This window comes from Leptodactylus fuscus, chromosome 4, assembly GCF_031893055.1.
Source record: "Leptodactylus fuscus isolate aLepFus1 chromosome 4, aLepFus1.hap2, whole genome shotgun sequence".
Lineage (NCBI taxonomy): Eukaryota > Metazoa > Chordata > Amphibia > Anura > Leptodactylidae > Leptodactylus > Leptodactylus fuscus.
In genome coordinates this window covers 94,834,776-94,860,491 of record NC_134268.1, presented here as the reverse complement: position 1 = coordinate 94,860,491, position 25,716 = coordinate 94,834,776, and the positions used below count along the sequence as shown (strand labels likewise).

General features: G+C 42.4%; 1 protein-coding gene across 1 annotated transcript; it reads left to right on the top strand.

The window, feature by feature from the left end:
- The first annotated feature begins 6,264 nt into the window (after window positions 1–6,264).
- LOC142200474 (regulator of G-protein signaling 9-binding protein B-like) lies at window positions 6,265–21,164 on the top strand. Its single transcript, XM_075270858.1, has 3 exons — window positions 6,265–6,580; window positions 8,023–8,332; window positions 20,730–21,164. The coding sequence occupies exons 1-3, from the start codon at window positions 6,485–6,487 to the stop codon at window positions 21,083–21,085; spliced, it is 762 nt and encodes a 253-aa protein (XP_075126959.1). The 5' UTR covers window positions 6,265–6,484; the 3' UTR covers window positions 21,086–21,164.
- The last annotated feature ends 4,552 nt before the right edge of the window (window positions 21,165–25,716 follow it).

Sequence of the window (25,716 nt, the reverse complement as noted above, 5' to 3'; positions counted from 1 at the left end):
GTGTGATGTTTGGCGAATCCTCCACCCAACCGACAAGGACTATTCCTTTTTCTCCCATCCTCATGGCTCGTACAGTAGGATTGATTATATTCTCTTTTCTCATAATCTTCTTCCCTCTGTATCGGCGGCCTCAATTGGTGTTGCCTTCCTCTCTGATCATTCTCCAGTCTCCTGTGTTTTTCGTTCGCCTGTTGCCAGCAGGCGGTCTAATACTTGGAGATTGAATGAGTCGCTTCTTTTGGATCCGCAGTGTTTGGAGGAGCTGAAACTCTCTGTTTCTCACTTTATTCAGGATCACTCTAGTGACGTCACCACTCCATCAATGCAGTGGGAGGCCCTAAAGTGCGTTCTCCGTGGAGTGCTGATGAAACACGGTGCGCGTCTAAAGAGAGAGGCAGGTCAGAAACTTCGCTCCCTCTTGAGCGATCTGGCGATCTTAGAAGCTCAGCATAAGCGTACGCTCCAGCAGACGACTCTGGCGTCTTTGACTGCTACTCGTCAAGAGATTAAGTCTCTTCTTGAACGGAAACATCAGCGGCTTCGTCTATTGGGTCAGCGCTCGTTTTATGAATGGGGTAATAAAGCCGGTCGCCTGCTAGCACGGGCAGTTCGGGAGCGCCATGCTGCCCAACATGTCATGGCTCTCAAAACGCCCTCGGGTTCGATCACTCATACCACATCTGCCATTGCCTCGGCCTTTCAGGACTATTACAGTTCCCTCTATCATTTACCCCCGCCAGGTCTGGTTCACCCGGCTCCTGCCGCTGGAACCTCCCTCCCTCAATATGTCGCTAATACTGCCCTTCCGTCTCTGCGCCCAGAGGATGTGGCTGTACTGGAAGCTCCCTTTTCTGCAAGTGAGCTAGAATTGGGGATTGCCTCCCTCCCGGGGGGCAAGAGTCCGGGCCCTGATGGCTATACGGCGCGGTTTTTTAAGGTGCTTAAGGCTGATTTGGCGCAGCCGCTCTTGCGCGCATTTAACTCTTCCACCTCCGTGGTCCCCTTCCCTCCAGCCTTTCTTCAAGCTCATATTACTGTTATACCAAAAGAAGGGAGGGATCACCTGCTCTGTGCTAATTACAGACCGATCTCACTCCTGAATACAGACGCTAAGCTGTATGCTAAGTTGATTGCCAACCGTCTGAACCCGTTCATGGGAGAGCTTGTACATACTGATCAGGTGGGGTTTATCCCTTGTAGGGAGGCCCGGGACAACACCCTGCGGGCCTTCTCTGCGATCCATCATGCACAGCGCTCACGAACCCCCATGATGCTGTTATCTCTTGACGCGGAGAAGGCTTTTGAAAGGGTGGACTGGAAGTTCTTAGAGGCGACCTTGGCTCAAATAGGTCTTGGTCCAGCCATGCTCACGCGCATTCAGGCTCTCTACAGCTCTCCTGTGGCTCGGGTCCGGGTTAATGGCTCACTCTCCTCCCCCTTTACTATTTATAATGGTACTAGGCAGGGCTGCCCGCTCTCCCCTCTCTTATATGCACTAGTAATGGAGCATCTTTTAGTCGCTATTAGGAATAATCCTGACATCCAAGGCCTGCAGATTCGTAACTGTCATCTTAAGGTGTCTGCTTTTGCAGATGATGTTCTCCTGTTTATCACTAGCCCGCTTACTTCACTCCCGTCCATTATTAAGGAGATTAGCACTTATAGCTTTTTTAGTAATTATAAGATCAATCTGACGAAAAGCACAGCCCTAGATGTTTCACTGCTGCCAACGACCCTTGGTTCCTTGCGTTCTTCCTTTCCATTTTCGTGGTCTCCCAGATCTATTAAGTATCTGGGAGTGCAGCTGCCCCGTAATCTGGGGGATACCTACACGCTAAATTTTCTCCCCATACTCTGCACTTTGCGGTCTGATCTTGGGCGCTGGGATACCAAGGGCCTCTCGTGGCTGGGACGCATCAATTTATTGAAAATGAATATCCTCCCTAGGTTGCTGTATCTCTTTCAGACTGTCCCGGTGATCTTGCCTTCATGTTTTTTCTCGGTGGTTAACAAAACCTTTACCAAATTTGTTTGGGCATCGAACCCCCCCCCCCCCCGTGTTGCCCGCAATACGCTAGCCCGATCCAAACGAAGAGGAGGCCTGGCGGCCCCGGACTGCGTGAAATACTATTTAGCGGCGGTCGCTACGCGCATTCTTGACTGGCATCACTCGGCTAAAACTAAGCTCTGGGTTTCCCTTGAGGACTCGTTGAGCCCTGTCCCCCTCACTGCACTTCCCTGGCTCCATGAGAAATATTGGACCGATGATAAACGGTGTTCGCTTCCCTATGTAGCGCGCCAGACTATGGGAGTGTGTCGCAGATATAGTGCTATGCGCCTTCTCTACACAAATGATGGCCCCATGACTCCCATATCGGGTAACCCGGACTTTCCTGCAGCTTTGGGCTCTTCCTTCTTATCTTATCGTGTGGGTTCTCCCACCTTTCGCTTCAAGCAGGTCACTTCAGCTTCCTCACTTCTTTCCCGCTCTGAGATTCTGACCCAAACCTCCTGTTCAGATACACCACTCTTTTCTTGGCAATACTCCCAGCTTTCTCATTTCTACTCCTCTCTACGGCCCTCTCGGGACCTTCATAGACCCTTGTCGCTGTTCCAACGTCTCTGTATCTCTTCCTCCCCTCCCCCTCACACTGTCTCCCTTCTGTATGGTCTTTTGATGGATGGGGCTGAGGATTCGCTTCCGTCATTTACTAGCGGGTGGGAAAGGGAGTTGGGGGTCTCATTCCCTCCTAATGTGTGGTCTTCGGCCTTTCGTGTGTGTCATACTTTCTCCATATCATGTAGGACGCAGGAGACCAATTTCAAGATTCTTTCCAGATGGTATAGGGTTCCAGCCCTCCTGCATGATATTTACCCCTCCACCTCTGATAGATGCTGGAGATGTCTCTCCGACCGCGGCACGATGGCCCATGTTTGGTGGGGATGTCCTCTCCTACGCCCCTTTTGGACTGGGGTCAGACAGGTTATTCGGCAGGTGACGGGGATTGACTTGCAGGATGATCTGGCCCCGCTACTTCTCTCCCTGTTCTCCCGGACGTTTCGTAAACCTACCCGTAGACTTCTTGGATTTTTGTTGGTGGCAGCTCGCTCTGTCATCCCCAGGTTATGGAAGTCCACAACCCCTCCCTCGCTCATTTGCTGGTTGAATGAGGTTCTAGCTCTTCGAACGATGGAGACCCTGGTAGCTGAGCTCCGCCAAGACGATACCAAACATCAGCAGACTTGGCTCCTCTGGAACCATTTTTATTATTCTGCCGACTTCCATTCCCTCTTCCCTTCTGTGTCCCCTGTGTAATGTCCCCCTGTGCGTTTTGTCTGTTCAACTTATCCCTATTTCCTCTGATAATTGATATCCATATGTTCTGAGGTTTTTGCATATGCTTCGTTTCTCAGCTCTGCTGCGCCAGAGCGTTTGCGTTTTGCTTTTATTTGATTCCTCTGTTCGTTATTTCCCCCCCTCCAACTCCCCTCCCCCCCCCTCCCTTGGTTTTGTAAAAATTTGTAAAACTTTCAATAAAACTTTTAATGTTGAAAGAAAGGCTATTCCACACATACCTTTTGTTTAGTAATCCTCTCAGCTGTTTTTGAATTAGCCCGCTTGTATTCATATGCTAATTAGCCAACAACGAGCACTGGAAGTTCACTAAGCACTGTCTGCTATGTGTACACAGGGGGAAGTGAGAGTCAGGGAGGCTGCTGATGATGATGATGACTCATCAGCCTTCTTGCTCTTACATCTCTCTGTGTACAGACAGCAGACAGTGCTCAATGAACTTACAGAGTGCACCTTGCTGGCTAATTAGCATTTCAATAAAATCGGGCTAATTCAAAAACGGTTGAGGGGATTAACAAATTAAAGATATGTGTGAAATAGCCTCTCTAAAGGCTATGCAAATGTATGCTTAGTTAAAAATTAGTTTTCACAATGATAGAATCCCTTTAATATTTGATTGCACACACTTTGGAAAAAAATAACTGAAATCAATCGCTTCCTATAACTATAAACAAGCTTTTTACATCTCTTAACTGGAATTTTGGACCTCTCTTATTTTGTAAACTCCAGGTCTCTGATATTTCAAGAATGCCTTTTCCCAACAGCAATTTTAAGATTTCTCCACAAGTGTTCAATGAGATTTAGATCCGGACTCATTTCTGTCTTCTTCAAAACTCTCCAGTGCTTTGTTTTCATCTATTTCTGGATGTTTTTTGAACTATGTTTGGGGTCGTTGTCCTGATGGAAGATCCAAGACCTAAGACGTAATCCCAGCTTTCTGACACTGGGCCCTACACTGACACCAAAATGCTTTGGTAATCTTCAGATTTCTTGATGCCTTGCACACATTCAAGGCACCCAGTGCCTGAGATAAAAAGACAGCCCCAAAACATCTTTTAACCTCCACCATTGTAGACCTCATTCCATTTTCAGTATAAACAGTAGAATGATGTGATTTATCAAAAAGCTCTATCTTGATTTCATCTGTCAAGATTTCTGTAGATGGACTTGCAACTTTGAGATTGTTGATATTTTTCCACAATTTTGGCTCTCAAGTCCTCTTCTACTTGTTCTATTCTTCATGCTTATTGGGGTACATACAGACACAGAGTGCAACTATTGAGTCAACTTGTCTCCCTTTTATCTGGTTTTAAGTGCGGTTTTATTATTGTCTATGTCAGGATTCTCTGTCCGGCTGGCTGCACCTTTAACGTTACATGTCAACCTGGTAAGCTTTTGCAGTTTCAGAAGCTTCCTGGCTTGGTCCAATTAGCAGCTGAGGAAGCCTATATAAGACCACGCCCTCCTGAGACAAGTGTCGACTAATTAGTTTGCTATTGCTAGTTTGGCTATCCATTCTGTGTTTCTACCTGTCTGACTTGTGACCTCTCACTTGCTCCCTGGATTCCCTACTTGCCTCCTGATTCTGATTAGATGTTCCCGGTTGGATTGTTGACCTTTGGCTTGTTTCCTGGATACTGCTCGCATCCCTGATTTTGTTTATTTTGTTCTCTCCTGGATTTGAGCCTACCGTACTGTACTTCTCTTTTGTCCATGCCACTTTGTAAGTTTTAGCGGACTTTGAGTTGGTTTGTGCAGCAGTGCATTTATTATTAATACATTTATCTGTATCTAGATTCCCAGATTTGGCATAAGTCCATCTTGTTTCACGACAAAATCTGGTGAAGGCGTCTGGGGGTCTTTCTTGGCTTGCAGAGGTGTGCTAGTTGTAAATAGCTGTCTCTACTACTCACAGTTATCAGCCAATGCCTTGCTATTTTATTTTGGCCTTGCATCTGCAGTCTAACCACTACAGCCTACACCTGTTACTTGCCACAGGTGAGTCTGACATCATTTAGGAGACTCGAAGATTGGCACTGGAACCCAGGAGAGATGAGAAACACTGTTTTTTAGTTACGTTTAATCAGCAAGGGGACATTTGTGGGGGGCTGCTATGGGACTTTATACTGTCTAAAGAGACCACTATGAGACATTATGTGGAGGGCTGCTATGGGAGATTGTACTGTGAGAAGGGGCCACTATGGAACATTTTGTGCACTGTGGACCATTATTCTTAAAGGGGTTGTCCTGGAATTATACAAACTCTGGAAGGTCTGGGGGCAGGGGGGTCCTAAAGTCATTAATACTTACTATATGTGGGCCTGTAAAGGGAATACTTACTGAATAAGGGCCAATAAAGGGGCAATATACTGTGTGGTGGGACAGTAAAGGGGGGATTTATTGTCTGGAGGCCAGTAAAGGAGGCAGCAAACTATATGGGGGCTAATAAGGAGGCAATATACTATGTGTGGGCTAATAAAGGAGGCATTATACCATCTGAGGACTAGTAAATAGGGCATTATACCATGTGGGTGCTGATAAAGTGGGCATTATACCATGTTGGGTCCAGGAAAGGGGGCACTATACCATTTGGGGGCCGGGGATCAAAAGTTGGCTATGGAGCCCAATCTTTGTTAGTTGCACCCCTGCCTTCCAATTTTACATAATATAGTGCACATCATAATTTGCAAAATGATGCCTTTGGAACACAAATAGGGTGAGAACTAAAAAAAATCCTTAGAGAATATACCATATCTAAGGGTAACCATTTACAATAGGAGACAACAGAAATTCATAGAGAACGCTTGCACTTCAAAGCTAAGAGTACAGGATAAAGAGATTACGAGGGCCTTGTCATTTCACCAAGGGTTAGGACCTCCTTTCATAATCCTTCGGATTACTTATCAGCACTCTTCTTGTTAATGCTTCTGCTCTACTGAATCAGATAGGCTGCTACCACTATTTTTCATTCTAAAATGGCATTTTATGCCTGAATGGGGAACTAGATGGAAAACACAGCACCCAGTAACTCAAGGCTGAAAATGGCAACTATAACAATGGAGGAACAACAAGCAGCCTGATAAACTTCACAATTTATCAGAGACTTCTACTCAAGAACAGTGCCCAGCAATGCCTATTCAAAATAATAAGGTGGCTGTTGAAGGACAGGCCAATTTCAAGAAAATAAGGGATGAATGTAATGCTGTAGTGGATGCACTGAGCAAGGTATGTTACTGTTATTGTCCAAATTACAAATAATTTTGCTGCATATGGTTTATAACATGAGTGAGTGTTTCTGTATTTTACTATATTACTTCTTTTTCAGATCTGGCACTTTACTTCTTTTCATAAATCAGTCTGTTTATGGCAATTTCATTCTTAGATTGGGCCTTTGTGTTATATTTTGTCTAATGCTTGACAAGTGTTCAATGTCAGTACAAGGATAAGTGCTGCCTACTGAAAGAGATGAGACAGATGACCGTGCAGAGTAGCTGGACAAGAATAGATGCGTGGTAGGATTATGTGTAGTGCTACTGATGAATGTGAAGCTTCCTTATTTTAGATACATGGGGGAAAATGTGCAATTACATTTGTATATGTCGTTCTGATATTAGTGAAGGAAGAAAGCATGCATGGCTATAATAATGATATATGTTACTTAAAATAGTAATAAAAGTAGTCTACATGTACACCAGATATGTGCAAATATATTTGCTTCCAATCAAGCAAAATGTATTAAACATTGGCTACATACACTTTATATAATAATTTTCACTAAAGAAAATCCAGCAGCTCTCGCATGGTAACATTATAGTGGATTTTAGACATCCATACAATTATTACAAAAAAGTGCCTGTAGTAATAGGTGAACATTAGACCTTATGTATTGAAACTAATATAGTGGAATAAAGTGAAGAGAATGCCCAAGCAACCCATCAGGATCCAGCTGATATTCTTTTGGTTCAAGTTAGAAAATTGAATGACTGGTACCTATGGACCTATGGGCTTCACATTTTATTGGTTAAAAGATATACAACCCTTTTTTGCCTAAACAATAACCATTTGTCACCTTAGTTACAGACTACCAATAAACTTAAGTTGTAGTCTAATATCAGCAGTCATGTGTTACTCCTTCTCATCTATTCTTCATAAAATACTGAACCTTACTAGCGATAAGGGGGTATTGTCACTCCTTGGGGAGAGACTACCATATAGGTGTGTGGAGATTTATTAAGCCTTTAGCACTCCACTTCGCAAGGGACCATGGGAAGAATATGCAAATCTGTCTTCCATGATGTAATTAGGAAGTCATCTGCTGCCTCAGCTAACTTTGTTGGCTTTCTTTTTTTAATGTAGACTGCAAGCCCCATATAGGGCTCCCAATGTACATTTTTCTCTAACAGTATGTCTTTGGAGTATGGGAGGAAAGCCACACAAACAGTGGAAGAACATACACAGTCCTTGAAGAGGTGTTTTTTTGGGTTTTTTGTCCTTGGCAGGACCTACCCAGGACTCCAGTGTTGCAAAGCTGCAGTACTAGCCACTGAGCTACAGTGTTCCCCTAACTTTGTTGGTTTTCTGTCAAGTCTATTATGAAGAGATAACTTCATTAGTTTTTTGCAAATTAATAAGGCTTGTGTTTTTCTTTTATATGTACCAACGGGAAGGTGGTGGCCTGCTACAGACACTTGGCAATCACTGTTGGCGGCTCGTCAGACAGCAAACACCTACGTGATGAACTACGACGCACAAGAGAAAGGGCACAGGAGTTAGCAGTAAGCAACAGGAATATGTTAACCACTGCTCTTCGGGACAAGCAGCTGAGCAAGGAAGATCGGCTGGTGTTGGAGCGACTGTGGGTACATTTTTCTAGTTGCTTGGAGCTCCTGTACAATGACATGTGTAAAGTGTTTGACTTGGGCCTAGCTGTTCCCCTCTCTGCTACTCACCAGCCAGCGGTACAAACTGGAACTACAGGTAAGTAGTATACTGAGGGCCATACATTAGCTAAATAAAAGAATTATATAGAGTCATAGAGGGATAACCATAGGGTTTACTTTACTGTGGTTATGATTAGACGTCTAATCACTTCTACAATCGTAATCCCTTAAACCCAGAAATTAAAAGAAACTGATATAACCAGTCAATACTCAAAATATCTGGCTTTTGCAAAGAATACAGTATGTATAAGCTATATTCAGGGAAAAAAAAATCTGAAAACATTCATCATTTTCTGAAAAACAGGGAAATACAATACAATATAATAATTATAGATTCATTAATGTTCCAAAGAGATTATATTAGAAGTTTAATTATAACACAAAAGAATTCCAATTGTTTTATCACTGCAAATGCTCAAACAACTGGGGAATGAAGAAATCTGTCATATGAACTAATACTATGTTCACACTGCCATTCAGTTAGTTCAACACTTTTTGATAGTATGTGGCGCTATCTTTGCCTTCAAAATTATGAAAACCATGATGGAACTGCAGCAGGTAGCAATTGTAAGTATCCATTAAAGAGTCTACGACCAAATTGCTTCTAAACCAATTATATGCTGATGTAGGGGCTGTTAGTACCATAATAAACATAAGTTATTTTGTGTCAAAGTGTAATTCTGCTGCAGAGAAAATCAACTTTTGATCTATATGCAAATTAGCTGTTCATTGCTCCTGGATTGTGGAGCATTTCCTAGAGCACCCATTTTCACTTTAGTCACCATGCATCTGGATCTGTCAATTTTTATGTTAAGGGACTCTGTTGTGTGTCAACCACAGGCAAAGAGAGGCTCTCAGACAGGTCCAGTATCTCAAGTGAACTTAGCTTATTTGCATATGCATAAAAAGTTTATATTCTTGGCAACAAAATACTTTGGCACAAAAAAATTGATAACTGTAACGTGAAATAAACCAGTATAAACAAAAAGGCAGTGATTGTATGAGAAATTGCTGAGATATTTATTGTGCATTTTCCATGTTCAATGCTCCTTTTAATACTCCAATGCAATTTATGCTTAGGTTAATACAGTCCCTGACAAAAGTTCTGTCGCTTATCCATGTTGTGGAATCAGAAGCTTATAAACTGACTTTAAATTCATCCATTGGTTTTAGAAATGACTCATATGAAAGCTGAAACCCTCCCAAATGTTTTTTTTTTGTTAAGAAAATAAATTGGCTTCAATGGCGAAATATTGATCATTTAACGAACACAGAAAGGTCAGATTTTGGCAAGATAAAAGTTTTGTCACCCACATAAAGTAATGTGAACATAAAACCAATAATTCAGTTCAAAGATATGTTTCCTAACATTGGTAAATGAAGTTATGGTGCTATTAGAGCCATATTTAATATTTTGTGTGACTTCCATGAACTTGAAGGACGGCATCCATGCGTTTCAACAATGATTCATACTATTTATTGATGAAGTCATCAGGAATAGCAGAGAATGCAGTCTTACAGCCTCCCAGAGTTGTCTGCCAAGCTTCCTCTTTCATCCTACCCCAAACATGCTCAATGATGTTCATGTCTGGTGACTGGGCTGGACAGTCCTGGAGCACCTTCATCTTCTTTGCCTTGAGGAACTTTAATATAGAGATGGAGGTATGAGATGGAGCACCATCCTGCGGCAAAATTTGATCCCTTTTATGATTGGGAGTGTAAGAGGAAGCTAATATTTGTTGATATTTTAGGCTATTGATATTGCCTTCCACCTTGCAAATGTTTTGCATACTCCCATACTGAATGTAACTCAAGACCATGATCTTACACCCAGAAAACATGTCTTTGTACCATATTAGCCAGTGGATATGAAATGAAAGAAATTTTTGAGGGAAGTCCTCAGTAGTTGATACCTTTTTTAATGGCTAACTTAAAAAAAAAAATTATGACATATCGAGCTTTCGAGACTCTGTAGAGGTCTCTTCATCAGGATGGTATAACACAATTTCTGAAGTTAGGCATATATACACAGAAAACAGTTAAGTTTGGTGGTGGAATCTTGGATCCATACGAGCTCCAGTAGGTCTCCTGCAGTATTTGCAATGGCTGTGGTGTAATTCAACTGAAGATTCATCTAAGAAATCCACCTTCTGCCACTTTTCCAGTGTCCATCTGTTTAGTAGGCTGTGGGCCTTTAATTACCTTTTGTTTAGTGCTGGCTTCTGGGCACTGATTCCACCATGGAGGACATTTCGAGGCAGAATCCTACAAACTGTTCTAGTTGACACAGAGACTTTAGGTGACCAGGCCTGTTGGAGCTCTGATGCAGTGGAAGAGGGGCTGGATTTGATTTTCTAACCAACAAACGTTCCTCCTGAGCAGTTGTCTTGTGGGGCCTGCCGGACCTGGGCTTGTCAAAAACATCTCCAGTCTGTTCAAATCTTTTTTTTAATTCTTTGTACTTGACGCTGAGACACATTTAAGGTGCAGCCACCTCTGCAGTGGATCTGGTCTTCAGCTTCTAATCAAGGCTTTGGTCGCAGGGTTGATTTTTGGCATGTTGTCAGAGGTGAAGTTGCAGTTCAAGTGAAGGTCTGGGGTGCTGGAGTTCTTTTTATACACACCCACTAATTAACCGATCAATTAGTGAGCATCGGTGAGGCTGTACACTAGGATTGGGGGCATCACATGACAAGGCGACAAAACTTTTGTCTTGCCAAAATCTGACCTTTCTGTGTTCATTAAATGATCAATATTTCCCATTGAAGCCAATTTATTTTCTTAATAAAAAACACATTTGGGAGGGTTTCAGCTTTCATATAAAAAATTTCTTAAACCAATAGATGAATTTAAAGTCAGGTTATAAGCTTTTGATTCTACAACATGGATAAGCGACAGAACTTTTGTCAGGGACTGTACATGATCCAGAGATCATATATATTAATTATTTTTATAGTGGTAACTACTAGAGATGAGCGAGTAGTATTCGATCGAGTAGGTATTTGATCGAATACTATGGTATTTTAAATACTCGTACTTGATCGAATACCATGCTGTAAACGCAGTAAAAATTCTATTCCCCTTCCACCTTCCCTGGCGCTTTTTTTACACCAATAACTATGCAGGGGAGGTGGGACAGAAATTAGGACAATGTAGGCATTGGAAAAAAAACGTATACAGTCATTGGCTAGGTAAATCAGTAGCAGCAGCAGCAATAATACTGGGACTTGGGTGTGTTAGATGCCCCCAGACATGCTTCCCCTGCTGTCCCAGTTGCATTCCAGAGGTGTTGGCATCATTTCCTGAGGTGTCATTGTGGACTTGGTGGCTTCAATTGGTCGAATTTTGGTTTCCTTGAAACAAGCATGTTTTTCCCATAGACTATAATGGAATTCGATATTCAAACGAATAGTCAAATATTGAGGTCTACTCAAATCGAATTTCGAATTTTCGAATATCTCACTACTCGCTCATCTCTAGTAACTACTATCAGCTTCACTAGAAACGGAATACTTTTACTACATAACTGTTATTGTAGATGCACTTCAATCGATTTGTATTTCCATCCAGGACATTTATGGACATCCACAGCATTTGTCATAACTGCCTGATAGTTGTGGATCCCACCTCATGAGCCTTACTTATTGAAAAAAATGGAGGTCCAAAGACCCCTTTAGCTGATTCAAAGCAGCTATTCATGGCCACATTAGCCATTAAAATCCTCAGAAAGCAGTTCCTTTTTCAATGTATGCCAACGAGGAAGGCCAAGCCAGAGCCCTTACTGTCACGAATAAGGTGTCTTCAGACTCTCTCAAGATCTTGTTCCTCTCAAACAATGTGGAGAAGGCATTCAATAGAGTGGATTGGTCGTTCCCCTTTTGGATACTTAGCCACATTGGTTTGGGAACCAAAATATTCCAAAATATTTAAATGGATCATAGCCTGTAATCCTCCCCTTCTGTGTTGGTCAGTTTTATTGGGATTCTCTCTACTTCTTTTGGAGTAGTTTATAATACACCCCAGAGTTGCCCAATTTGGCCCCTTATAATCATACTGACCACTGAGCCTTTGCTCTGCTAGGTCCATGCCAACTCAGGCATTTGTAGTGCAGGGGTGGGGGACTGAGAGCAGAAAGAGGCTGTTTATGAGGACAACCTGCTTTTCTTCATATATAAAAAATCAAAGTTTGTTCCTGCTCACCTCTAATGCTGAAAAGATCTCTTCGGGGTGCATGGCTTGTACTTCACTCCAAAAGTGCTCGGAATATGTAACATGTAGAAAAATGTGTAGTCCAACAACTCTTCCGATAGTAGATAAAAGTATTGGCACCCCTGCAATTCTGTCAGATAATACTCATTTTCTTCCAGAAAATGATTGCAATTACACATTCTTTGGTATTATATCTTCATTTAATTTGTCTTCAATGGAAAACCACAAAAAGAATTGTGAAAAAGACAAGTTGGATGTAATTCCACACCAAACATAAAAAAGGGGGTGGACAAAAGTATTGGCACTGTTTGAAAAATCATGTGATGCTTCTCGAATTTGTGTAATTAACAGCACCTGTTACTTACCTGAGGCACCTAACAGGTGGTGGCAATAACTAAATCACAATTGCAGCCAGTTGAAATGGATTAAAGTTGACTCAACCTCTGTCCTGTGTCCTTGTGTGTACCACATTGAGCATGGAGAAAAGAAAGAAGACCAAAGAACTGTCTGAGGACTTGAGAAGCAAAATTGTGAGGAAGCATGAACAATCTCAAGGCTACAAGTCCATCTCCAAAGACCTGAATGTTCCTGTGTCTACCGTGCGCAGTGTCATCAAGAAGTTTAAAGCCCATGGCACTGTGGCTAACCTCCCTAGATGTGGATGGAAAAGAAAAATTGACAAGAGATTTCAACGCAAGATTGTGCGGATGGTGGATAAAGAACCTCGACTAACATCCAAACAAGTTCAAGTTGCCCTGCAGTCCGAGGGTACAACATTGTCAACCCATACTATCCGTCGGCGTCTGAATGAAAAGGGACTGTATGGTAGGATAACCAGGAAGACCCCACTTCTTACCCAGAGACATAAAAAAGCCAGGCTGGAGTTTGCCAAAACTTACCTGAGAAAGCCAAACACGTTTTGGAAGAATGTTCTCTGGTCAGATGAGACAAAAGTAGAGTTTTTTGGGAAAAGGAATCAACATAGAGTTTACAGGGGAAAAAAAAGAGGCCTTCAAAGAAAAAAACACGGTCCCTACAGTCAAACATGGCAGAGGTTCCCTGATGTTTTGGGGTTGCTTTGCTGCTTCTGGCACTGGACTACTTGACCGTGTGCATGGCATTATGAAGTCTGAAGACTACCAACAAATTTTACAGCATAATGTAGGGCCCAGTGTGAGAAAGCTGGGTCTCCCTCAGAGGTCATGGGTCTTCCAGCAGGACAATGACCCAAAACACACTTCAAAAAGCACTAGAAAATGGTTTGAGAGAAAGCACTGGAGACTTCTAAAGTGGCCAGCAATGAGTCCAGACCTGAATCCCATAGAACACCTGTAGAGAGATCTCAAAATGGTAGTTTGGAGAAGGCACCTTTCAAATCTCAGGGACCTGGAGCAGTTTGCCAAAGAAGAATGGTCTAAAATTCCAGCAGAGCATTGTAAGAAACTCATTGATGGTTACTGGAAGCTGTTGTTCGCAGTTATTTTGTCTAAAGGTTGTGCTACCAAGTATTAGGCTGAGGGGGCCAATACTTTTGTCCAGCCCATTTTTGGAGTTTTGTGTAAAATGATCAATGATTTGACTTTTTTTTTCATTCTCTTTTGTGTTTTTTCATTGCAAGCAAAATAAATGAAGATATTAATACCAAAGAGTTTGTGCTTGCAATCATTTTCTGGAAGAAAATGAGTATTATCTGACAGAATTGCAGGGGTGCCAATACTTTTAGCCAACTCTGTATATACTTTACATCATAGTCATGGCTATAGGCAGCAGTAAACTAAAGCCCACTCATCATACCTTCCAAACGACAAGGATTCTTCGGGACATTCCCGGATTCAGGGTCATCTCCCGCAGTCCCGGTCGGCGGAAGGTATGCCCCGGTTTCAACTCATCTGCGTCCTCTGGAATGCATAGGCGAGTTAAGTAGGAGCTGTCACAGCTCAGTTCCTGCTTTACCGCTGCGCTCTGACTCCTGAATGTGTAGGCGCGATGTGATCACATCACTCACATCGCGCCTACAACTCTGTGAGTGAGACTGTAGAGAGAGCTGCAGCGGAGCGAGGAAAGGGTAAGTATCAGTGGGGTTTTTTTGTGTGTTAAAAATTGAGGGGAAACATAATGAAGGGGCCCATGAAACTAGGGGCAGATGAAGGGGGTAAGAAAGACATGAAACTGGGGCAGAGATGGAGGGGGAGGGACATGAAACTGGGGGCAGAGATGTAGGAGAGAGGGATATAAAACTGGGGCAGAGATGGAAGAGGGACATGAAACTGGGGGGCAGAGATGGAGGGGGACATGAAACTGGGGGAAGAGATGGGGGGATATGAAACTGGGGGCAGAGATGGAGGGGGGACATTAAACAGGGACATATTCAGGAAGAAAAAAAAAGTTCTACAAACATTCATCATTTTCTGAAAAACAGGGAAATACAATACAATATAAGAATTCTAGATTTAATAATGTTCCAAAGAGATTAAATTAGAATTTTAATTATAATGCAAAATAATTCCATTTGATTTTTTATCACTGCAAATGCTCAGACAACTGGGGAATGAAGAAATCTGTCATATGAACTAATACTATGTTCACACTATTATTTGGTTAGTTCAACACTTTTTGATAGTATGTGGCGCTATCTTTGCCTTCAAAATTATGAAAACCATGAAGAAACTGCAGCAGGTAACAATTGTAAGTATCCATAAAAGAGTCTACAACCAAATTGCTTCTAAACCAATTATATGCTGATGTAGGGGCTGTTAGTACCATAATAAACATAAGTTATTTTGTGTAAAAGTGTAATTTTGCTGCAGAGAAAATAAACTTTTGATCTATACGCAAATTAGCTGTTCATTGTTCCTGGATTGTGGAGCATTTCCTAGAGCACCCATTTTCACTTTAGACACCATGCGTCTGGATCTGTCAATTTTTATGTTAAGGGACTGTGTTGGGTGTCAACCACAGGCAAAGAGAGGATCTCAGACAGGTCCAGTACCTCAAGTGCAGTTATCTCATTTGCATATGCATAAAAAGTTTATTATCTTGGCGTCCTCCGTACACAGATGAGTTGAATGCATAGGCGAGTAAAGCAGGAGCTGTCACATGTCAGCTCCTGCTTTACCGCTGCTCTCCGGCTCCTGGATGTGTAGGCGCGATGTGATGACATCACTCACATCGCGCCTACAACTCTGTGAGTGAGACTGCGGAGAGAGCTGCATGGGAGTGAGGGAAGGGTAAGTATCAGTGTAGTTTTTGTGTTAAACATTGAGGGGGAACATAATGAATGGGGCCCATGAAACTAGGGGCAGATGAGGGGGGGGGAGAACGACATGAAACTGGGGCAGAGGTGGAAGGGGGAGGAACATCAAACTGGGGGCACAGATGGGGGGACATGAAAATTAACCCAGTTCTTAAGGGGTTAAGCATAAACAAAAGAAAACTTCACTGCTGATACCAGTTTTGTGGTCTTTAAAGTCTCTAATTGGTCTTTGACCAGGCCAATGCTGAAGGACAACAGGCAGCCACTGGCTTCCTAACAACAGTCTCTAAGAATCACCAGCCTCTGCTGCTCTTTTTCAATCTCAGAGTGAGGGATTCTATCTCCAGAACCTTTTCTCTCTCTCTATCTTACACCATCCTTAGGGTCCATTCACACGGAGGAAAATGGTGAGGAATTTGGTGTGGAATTTCAGTGCTAAAAAAAAGCCTCCCATTGACTTCAATGGGTTCCTTTTTCTGCTAGCAGAACCCCTTTACACTTAGGGTAAGTTCACACGGAGTAAAATGGAGTGTATTTTGGGGAGTAATTTTACACATGTAAGAAAATTTACGCGCGTATTTTGGAGCGTTTTTTACACGTGGCGTTTACGGAGCATTTTTTGGAGCGTTTACGCGTGTAGAAAAACACGCTTCCGTAAACGCTCCAAAAAACGCTCCGTAAACGCTCCGTAAATGCCACGTGTAAAAAACCGCTCCAAAATACGCGCGTAACTTTTTTACACGTGTAAAATTACACTCCAAAATACACTCCATTTTACTCCATGTGAACTTATCTTAGATCACTAATCCAAGAAAAGTGAGATAAGAAATATGATTCTTTTTTCCAGTTATGATTTAGAGTGAGATGTCCGGTGTCTTCTAATGATAGTTTTGTCACTGAGAATGATTTTTGACTATCTGGATATTAGCAGTGGCATATCTACCTAAGTGGCAGACTAAGTTGTAGCTATAATGCAATTACAAGATGTGGGTATAGGCAGCACATGAGTGGTAGATTGGTATTGGGTGCTCGTTCTGTGAGGAGCTGACCACCTCCCCACTTTGCAACGTAGGACCAGACAAAAATAGAACTGCACTCCCAATGTTGTTATGCTTCTTAATTTTATTTATTGGTGTATATAGTACAACATTTCAGGTATACAACCCATCATCAGGCAAATGTGAACATGCAGCATGGAACAAATCGTATGTGGAAGCCATAGTGGAGATATATGGAGGAAACAAGTCATGTGTTGAAGTCCATTTGTACCAAATCCAGAGTGGTAGGGCTGGTGAGCCTTTAGAAACTATACCGCAGGGTCAATTAGGACGTTTGTCTGAGGTCTTCTTGTTCAGTTTAGCAGGCTGCTATAATGCAGTTCTGAATGTAGCCTGGCACTGAATTTTGAAAGTTGGGAGGTATGCTGATACCAGCACTCACAGCAGAACGTCCTGATGCTGGTCAGCAGCCAACATGAGGCCTCAGGGAGATCATACAGGAGGTTCTTTAATAACTAACGCTTTTCATGAGAGGTCTATACAGGTCTGCTGCCTCTCTCGCAATACTTTACACAGGACTGCCAATTGCAGACCTATGCAAAATATGCAGGCAGAGGCGTTGTTGTAAAATATGGAGCAATAGGCAACAGTCCTGTTTAAAGAAAGAAGAGAGTCCTGTTGAGGTGGGAGCAATCCTCAGGGGTCTAGACCTTCATTCTTTACACAAGAATTCTGGAGCCTGCTCTTCTTCATTCTTCACACATGGAAGAAATAAAGAGGTTACTCTAGTCCAGTGTGAAGTAATGGACCGGTTCGGTGTGGTATAGAAAGCACAACATCCTATAACACACAATATCACAGCATGCCACACTAGTTTGTCAATTTTTATTTATTTTTTTACAGCAACGGAAGCTTCAAACAGAGCATATGTGTGAACACGACATTAAGCTAGGTTCACACAGCTGTAATACTGATGTATTCTGTGGCTTGTAACAGCAGAAGGTTCTTATAGGAACCAAGAACCGTACAATTATTACACAGCACTCAGGTCTCGAGTACTTTAGCTTTAATTTTTTATTCTATTTTATTTTAATTGGCACAGTAAGTACGAAGTACGCAGTACGAAAAAGGTTACCTTCCCTTGCTCAATAGTATAGGTAGGGGATAAGTGTTAATAGTGGAATAATCCAATTAAATCTATGAATGGTGCCAAGGGGTTAAGTGCCATTTACAGCGCTAGCACTGAGATTTGTGGAACATGTGATGCTGTTTATCATGAAGAGTATTTATGTCTAATCTCCCTTCACCTCTGTAGTGACCTATCATAGAATTACACAACACTGTTAAGAGATATTCATCCTTTCAAAGTGTTACAGTCTAGTTATTAAAGGATGAGCTAATGTCCCTTCTGAGACTACAATTATACTGTAATTGCCGACATATTAAAAGTGGGTAAAGAAGGTAGACTGCATTCCACATATCCACCGGATAGGTCATCAGTATCTGATATATGGAGGTCTAACACTGGGTTATGCAGTGGATGGACCAGCAGTTCTGCTCCTATTACTTGAATAGGAGCAGACATCACCCCCAGTGGCGTAACTAGGAATGGCGGGGCCCCGTGGCGAACTTTTGACATGGGCCCCCCCCCCCTTCCTGACCGACACCGAAGACCTTGACCGACCAACCCCCACCCCCTCCCACGCCGCATTCCTGCGCGCTCTATTATGTCCCTCAGTGGCCCCTGCACAGAGTATTACACCCCATTGTGGCCCCTGCACACGGGATTATGCCCCATAATGAACACCCATGAACAATTATTATACCCTGGGGTATCTTCAGACCCCAGAGTATAATAATCGGAGACCGAGGGGAGATACAGACATAAAAAAAAGTTACTTACCTGTCTCTGGCTCCGCTGCAGTCTTTGGTGGTGTTGGCCATCTTTAATAACGCACGGATGTCACATGACATTTCATGCCCTCCCTCCATCTGCCCCCAGTTTCATGTCCTCCCTCCATCTGCCCCCTGTTTCATGCACCCCTCATCTCTACCCCCATTTTCATGTCCTCCCCTCCATCTCTGCCCCTAGGTTACTATTGCTTCTCAATTGCTCCACACCACACATACATACACACTCACACACAGACACACACACACTCTCCATTCTGCATCTCACATCCCTCCTCCCCTTCAGTATAATACAATACAATAAACAGAGCGCCCCCTGACTACTATTAGACAGTCATTAGAAACAGCAATTGCAGGCAAGTCTGAATACAAACCATGTGTAGAGTACTGATCCATCTACTGACACTGACCTCCCCCTCCTCCTAATACACAGATATCAGGACATTGTCCTCTCCCCTCCTCCACAACACACATATATACACACTCACACACAGACACACACTCTCCATTCTCCATCTCACATTAATCCCTCCCCGTCAGTACCTAGCACATCTCTCCTCTTCTTCGTTTGCAGGACTGTACGGGCTAAAAAGACACGCCCACCTAGTTATGTGACGGCTGACGTCACACAAGGTCCTTCATCCACAGGTCCTGCAAGCTTTCCCCCGATCTTATCGCAGTTACAACAGTTTGTCTATGATAAGATCGGGAGTAGCAGGGGTAGCTGTCACCGGGCCCCTAGTGTCCCGGGCCCTGTGGCAGCTGCCTCTGCTGCTATGGTGGTAGTTACGCCACTGATGACCCCCTCACCCTCCATGCACTGAAGAAGGTTCCAGCATCTACAGGATGCAAGAACAGCTGATCTGTGCAGGCTCTGTATGTCCGACCCTCACAGATCAGATCCTGATGACCACTAGGGGGCTCAAAATATCATTAGCTCAACTCTAGCAGGCACTGACATGGCAGGAATAAATGGTGGTACATTATAAAGAAAAAATTTCAGCATTTCATGTAGGTCTCTGCATGTGTTTACACTTTATTTTAGAAAATTACATCACATATGACACTTGAATCTTGTCCAACAGTATTACTGTAACACTTCATGTAATAACTCTTCATCATGCATAGGACTCGTTCACATCTGCGCCCGGTCTCCGTTCTGCAGGTTTCCGTTTCCTGCACAAAACAGAGGCAGGAGACGGAAAGCTGCAGGACTCTTTCATACCCATTCGTTTGAATGGGTTTGAAAGATGTCCGGCCGTGAGCGGCGGTGAGTGTTTTATGCTATCCGCCGCAAAACCGTTTTTTTTTAAACCGGACACAGAGTCGAACATGCAGTACTCTGTGTCCGATTTTAAAAAAGCGGTTTCGCGGCGGAGAGCATAAAATGCTCACCACTGCTCACGGCCGGACCCGATCTGACAGGTTTCCGTCTTCTGCATGCAGAAGACGGAAACCACAGAATGGACTGCCGAACGCTAGTGTGAACCTAGCGTAGTAGTTTGGACCACAGTGGAACATGATGTAGATTTCCTTCCAGATCTAGGAGTTGGTGTACATTTCTTTCCAGGTCCATAGCCTGGTGGGTGGTGCACCTCATTTGTGCACTGTGACTGGTTTGATATCAAGCTTCCCTTTAAGTTGTTTCTTTTGATCATTTTTATTTTTTTGTGTTATAACTATGTTCTTATAATGTTAAATAAGAAAATCGTAAAACGTACATAAGTTAATAAAAGGATGCAGGTGTTATAGCAAGCCATATCACAGTGGAAGTAAGAAACCTTACATATGTCAGATACTATTCTTTACTTGCAAGTAATAGCTGCTTCTAAGCAGAATGGATAAATCAATTACGTATCGCAGATGGTTTCAATAGCTTGGGTGACCTATTTTTTAAACGCTGTTTTTCTTCTAATTCCTTCTTACCAACATTATATTACACAATAAGAGTAATTATTGGCCTGGGAGCATCTAGTCTGTCGCTTTCTACTCCAGTATTAATAATGTAAAGATGTGCACTAGCCATCCCAATTCAGGCTTCTAAAGTACCTTTTATGTTCCAGGCAGTACTACAGCTATTGCTTCCAGGGCACTCAGCGTCCAGAACATCAACTACAGTGATTCACCAACTAACAAAGTGAAATTGGAGCACAGTGAACTAGAAAATGAAATTCTGAAGGTGGACCAGATGATCACTGACATGGAGTTGAAGGTTAATGTATTAAGGTGGACTGTGGAAGCCGCAGCACACATGAATGATGAGCTTGATAGTACTGATGTCTCCTCAACAGCACTGCTCTCTGTGGATGAAGGTAGAGGTGGAGACAGGCGCCAGTGCTGTAATGGAGGACAATTTATTGTATCGCTTATTTTATGTGGTGTTGCACTTGTAGCTGTTACCCTTTCTTCTGTGCTCTAAATGTTGTATGCATTACTAACTAATATTGTTTAGTACATATTAAATGTTTATACCTATCTTGACAAATCCCTGCGAAAACAGGAACCAACTGCTTTGACCTCAAGGGCAGGGCTTACTGGAACAGCCGGGCACTGCTGCACTGCAATATTCCAGTAACTTCCTTTACAGTACTATAGGGGATACGGAAACAGCATAGCCCAACTGAGCTACACTGCTCCCATAGTTCCCATTCTCCTCTAAGAGAGTTACAGGAACGGTGCCAAGCAGGACTGGTCAGCTGTTTTTGGAAATCTCACCCTAGAGGTCGGGACTTGAGAGCAGATTTCTCTCTCTTAAGCTAAGACCACTCGTTTTAGAAATGCAACATTTTACAGCATTTACAGTATCAGCAAATTGAATGTGAATTTGTTTAAAGAGGGCCTTTCACACCCTCACGCACATGCAGTTTTATATACCGCTAGAGAGCTGACAGTGCGCTAAATTCAGTGCACTGTCAGCTTTCCCGTTATGTGCACCAGGGCTGGAGTTATCAGTACCGTTAGTTTCAGTACCGATCTCTGCCCACTGTCAGAAGGGCGTTCCTGACAGTCCAGCTGGGCTGTGAGGAATGCCCCTCCATAGCCCTGTACTGTAGGAGGGGCCATTCCTTACCGACCAGTGATGACACTGAGTCGAGAGGAAAACACCCTTAGTACAAGTCTATGGGAGTAAACACGAGCTCATTTTGGCAAAATACACATATAAAGAATACACGTGTAAAAATAAGACTCCCATTGACTTACACATGTATTTTGATCTGTTTTTTTACGTGTTTTTTTTACACGTGTTAAAAAATGTCATTGAAGTCAATGGGAGTCTTATTTTTACACGTGCATTTTGCCAAAATGAGCGCGCGTTTACTCCGTGTGAATGGACCCTTAGGAGGGGCATTCCTCACAGCCCAGCTGGACTGTCAGATACACCCTTCTGACAGTGAGCAGAGACTGGTGCCGAAACTAATGGTACTGATAACTCCAGCTCCAAGGCGACATTCTAGCAGTATATAAAACCGCTTGGGCATGAGGACGTGAAAGGTCCTCTTCAGGCTAAGGGCTCACAGGGCGTCCCGCAGCAAAAAAGCACTGCGGGAAAAAACGCGGCGGCAATGCATTGCGGTTCTTCCTGCAGCACTTTAAACTGAAAGTTCACAGAGTTTTCTGTTTCAGTTATACCCATGGGGAAGCTGCCGGCGTTTCCATAGATATAATTGACATGCTGCGATTTTTACCACAAAGTGGGTATGGGAATCCCATCCACTTTGCCCTGACTTTTCCCGTGACATTTCTGCCACATGGGGCACTACCTACATCTCGTTCACACATAGCAGGAAAAAAATCTTTGCAGAAATGCTGCATTTTCAAAAACACACACATTTGTGGAAAATGCAGCATGTTATTTATTTTTTTCCTGCACAAACCTTTTTCCTAAAGAACTTAAATAAAAATTTTAAAATGCAGTAGCAAGCATTTTTGCTTTGATTTATTTTTTTCCATTTCATTTCCACAGAATATTTTAGGTGTGTTTTGCAAAGTGTGGCCTAAGCCTTATGGTAAATTTATCAGCTGAAATTTATTTTATTACATATCTATGTGGTGAAGTCACTTTTTCAATTCAATGCGTAGTAGATTATATCTGCAGTTCAGTAAGGTTTATGAGGATAGGGATTAAGAAATAAAATTGAACAAAAATATCAAATATTTTCTGTTAGTTTAACCCTTTGTATGTTTTAAGATTCTCCCCTAGGCTCTCTTAGCACACATAGGTGCTGCTTATTTATATATTACATAAAATTCTATTTTCAAATGGAAACTTGAGGGTTAGTAAATATAATTTGAATAACTCTGAATTAATTCTCTGTTTACTCTATGTAACAGCATTAAAATAACTTAGATCATCCATATGTCTTAAAAATGATGTTTCATGTGAAATGAAAGCCATCAGATGTGTATATTAGCCATATATAAAACTAGAAAGCAAAAAAAACAAAGGGAAATACAGCCAGCAAATCAGATTACTATAATACCAGGCTTTTTAAGAGCTAAAGCCATGGATGTGATTATGAGGCTAACTGAGGCAGCAGAGGCTTGTTTGTGTTGCAGCTGGTCGAAAAAGACATTGACTATACATTGCACTGTATTACTGTTTTACAGGTGGTTAATAAATATATTTAAAATATCAAAAAGTTGTATTATGATATACTTTAATAAAATAAGAACAAAATGCATCCAGATGTATCAAAAGTAATAAAATACTTGCTTGTTCTGTACATGCCATAATGTGTTGTCTGTATGCCTACACTGTACACGTAGGTATAACAACTTGGGTGGTAGACATGATAGATGCAATGGAGTACAAAAGCTAAGAAGAGGGACTATCATCACTCTTGGGATGGATTCACACTTGGTGTAATTGTATGACAAAGACAAATCCACCACGAAATCTAAATGATGTGACGTAGATAAGCTGCTTATTTTATCCCTTGCAATGCAACTTAGTAGACATTGGAGGAATTGTCTGCCATGTAAAATAAGGCCACAGGCCCTAAAATGACCTTGGTATGTGGCAGCTAGTAATGATTATTAATAAAAAGAAAGAGAAATCAAAGTAATTTCATCAAAGACATCTTTCAAAATTTGACCACCAGGGCCTTCATCTAATTTCATTGAGGGAAGTTATGGTTATCCGGGCATATCCATAATAGAACATATGAACTAACACAGTATACATATCCTATTAATATTATAAATGTGAAAGTTTGTGAGTTTGGATGTTTGTGGGTTTGTGTGTTCGGATGTTTGTTAGTCAATCACGCAAAACCCGCTCGAACGATTTGGCTGAAATTTTCCACAAACATAGTCACTACACTACACTGCGCAATAGGCTACTTTTCGTCACAATAGCGCACATACGTTTGTGCCAGGACCCCCACAAAACCCAAACTCACACCACCATCTCTGCAATCTCACACACTTTGGACCATAACAAGCCACAAAATTCATATTACCCTCTTCAGCCTCGCCCCTAACCCCACACAATCACATATACATATACTTTACCACTTTGCCCCTCACCTTAACGATTCTCCAGGAGGCGCTCTTTAACGCTCCGGAGCAGCCATGTTTGCCAACCCCCACCACTCTGACAATCTGCGACACCACCCACCCATGTCAATACCCCTAGGAGGTCTAATAAATGCAAAAAAAAAAGTTTAAAAAAAAGTAAAAAAAATATAAAAACAAAAAGGATTAAAAATTCAAATCACCCCCCTTTCCCTAGAACACATATAAAAGTAGTTAAAAACTGTGAAACACATACATGTTAGGTATCCCCACGTCCGAAATCGCCCGCTCTACAAAGCTGTACAAATATTTTTCCTGTTCGCTAAACGCCGTAGCTAGAAAAATGGTCAAAAGTGCCAAACCGCCGTTTTTTCACTGTTTTGATTCTGATAAAAATTTGAATAAAAAGTGATCAAAGCAATAACATTTCCCAAAAATGGTAGAACTAAAAAGTATACCCGACCCCGCAAAAAAAGACGCCCTAGGACGCCAGTTTTCATTGACCTCTGGGAGAGTGTTCTGGGCATGCTGTGTGGCATATGCAGAGGTCAAAGTGCAGGGAGGGGAAAGAGGTAAGCTATGATCATTACCTATTGTGAATGGTGGATTTTGTCATATATGTCATGTAGTGGTCAGGATATTTTATTAATTCAGGAATTCTCAGGCACTGTACAACCAATACTGTTTTTTCTGCCCATTTTAAAGAGGACCTTTACACGTTCTCTGACATCAGTGGTCAGGGTGCCGGAGATATTGGTGCCATGAGTTTTGGCACCAATATCAATCTAATGTCAAAAGGGCAAGCCTTACTGCTCAGCATCATTGCTGGTCTGTGGGGGAACACCTTCCCCCCCAGAGTATTCTTGGCTATAGAAGAGTACTGTCTGGGGGGCGTTCCTTACAGTGGAGGGATATCAGTGCTAAAACTAATGGCACCAATATCTCTGGCACCCGGGTGCATTCCAGAAAAGCTAACAGTGTGTGGAATTCAGCTTTCTTGCAATATATAATTCCACCAGTGTCAGAAGATGTGGAAGGTCCTTTTTAAAGTATTGATAGGGGTGTGATTTTAATTATTAATTCTATAAAACCCTAGGGAGTTAGAACAAATGATAACTGGATGACACACAAATGCTAGGGTCACAATTGGTCATACTTAACCATTTCTGGACCACTCATCGAGTATTTACGTCCAGATGTAGTTGCCTTTCTCTACAAGGATGTACCGGTATGTCCTTGCAATTTTCAGAAGCTGCACGAAATCATGCAACTGCTCAGTTGAGTTGAACACTGTCTGACAAGATATCTGATGTGAGTACTGGTTAAATACAGAGAACTTTAGGGCTCTCCCTCACAACCTCACACTTCCAGTCAAGCTATTGAGTCAGCTATTGAGCTATTGAGTCAGAATTCAGACAACACCACAAAAAATAAAAATTAACATAATAAAGAAGAAAGACCATGTGGTGCCCCGCAGCAAAAAAGTGCAGCGCCAATGCATCGCGGTTCTTCCTGCAGTGTTTTAAACATCCA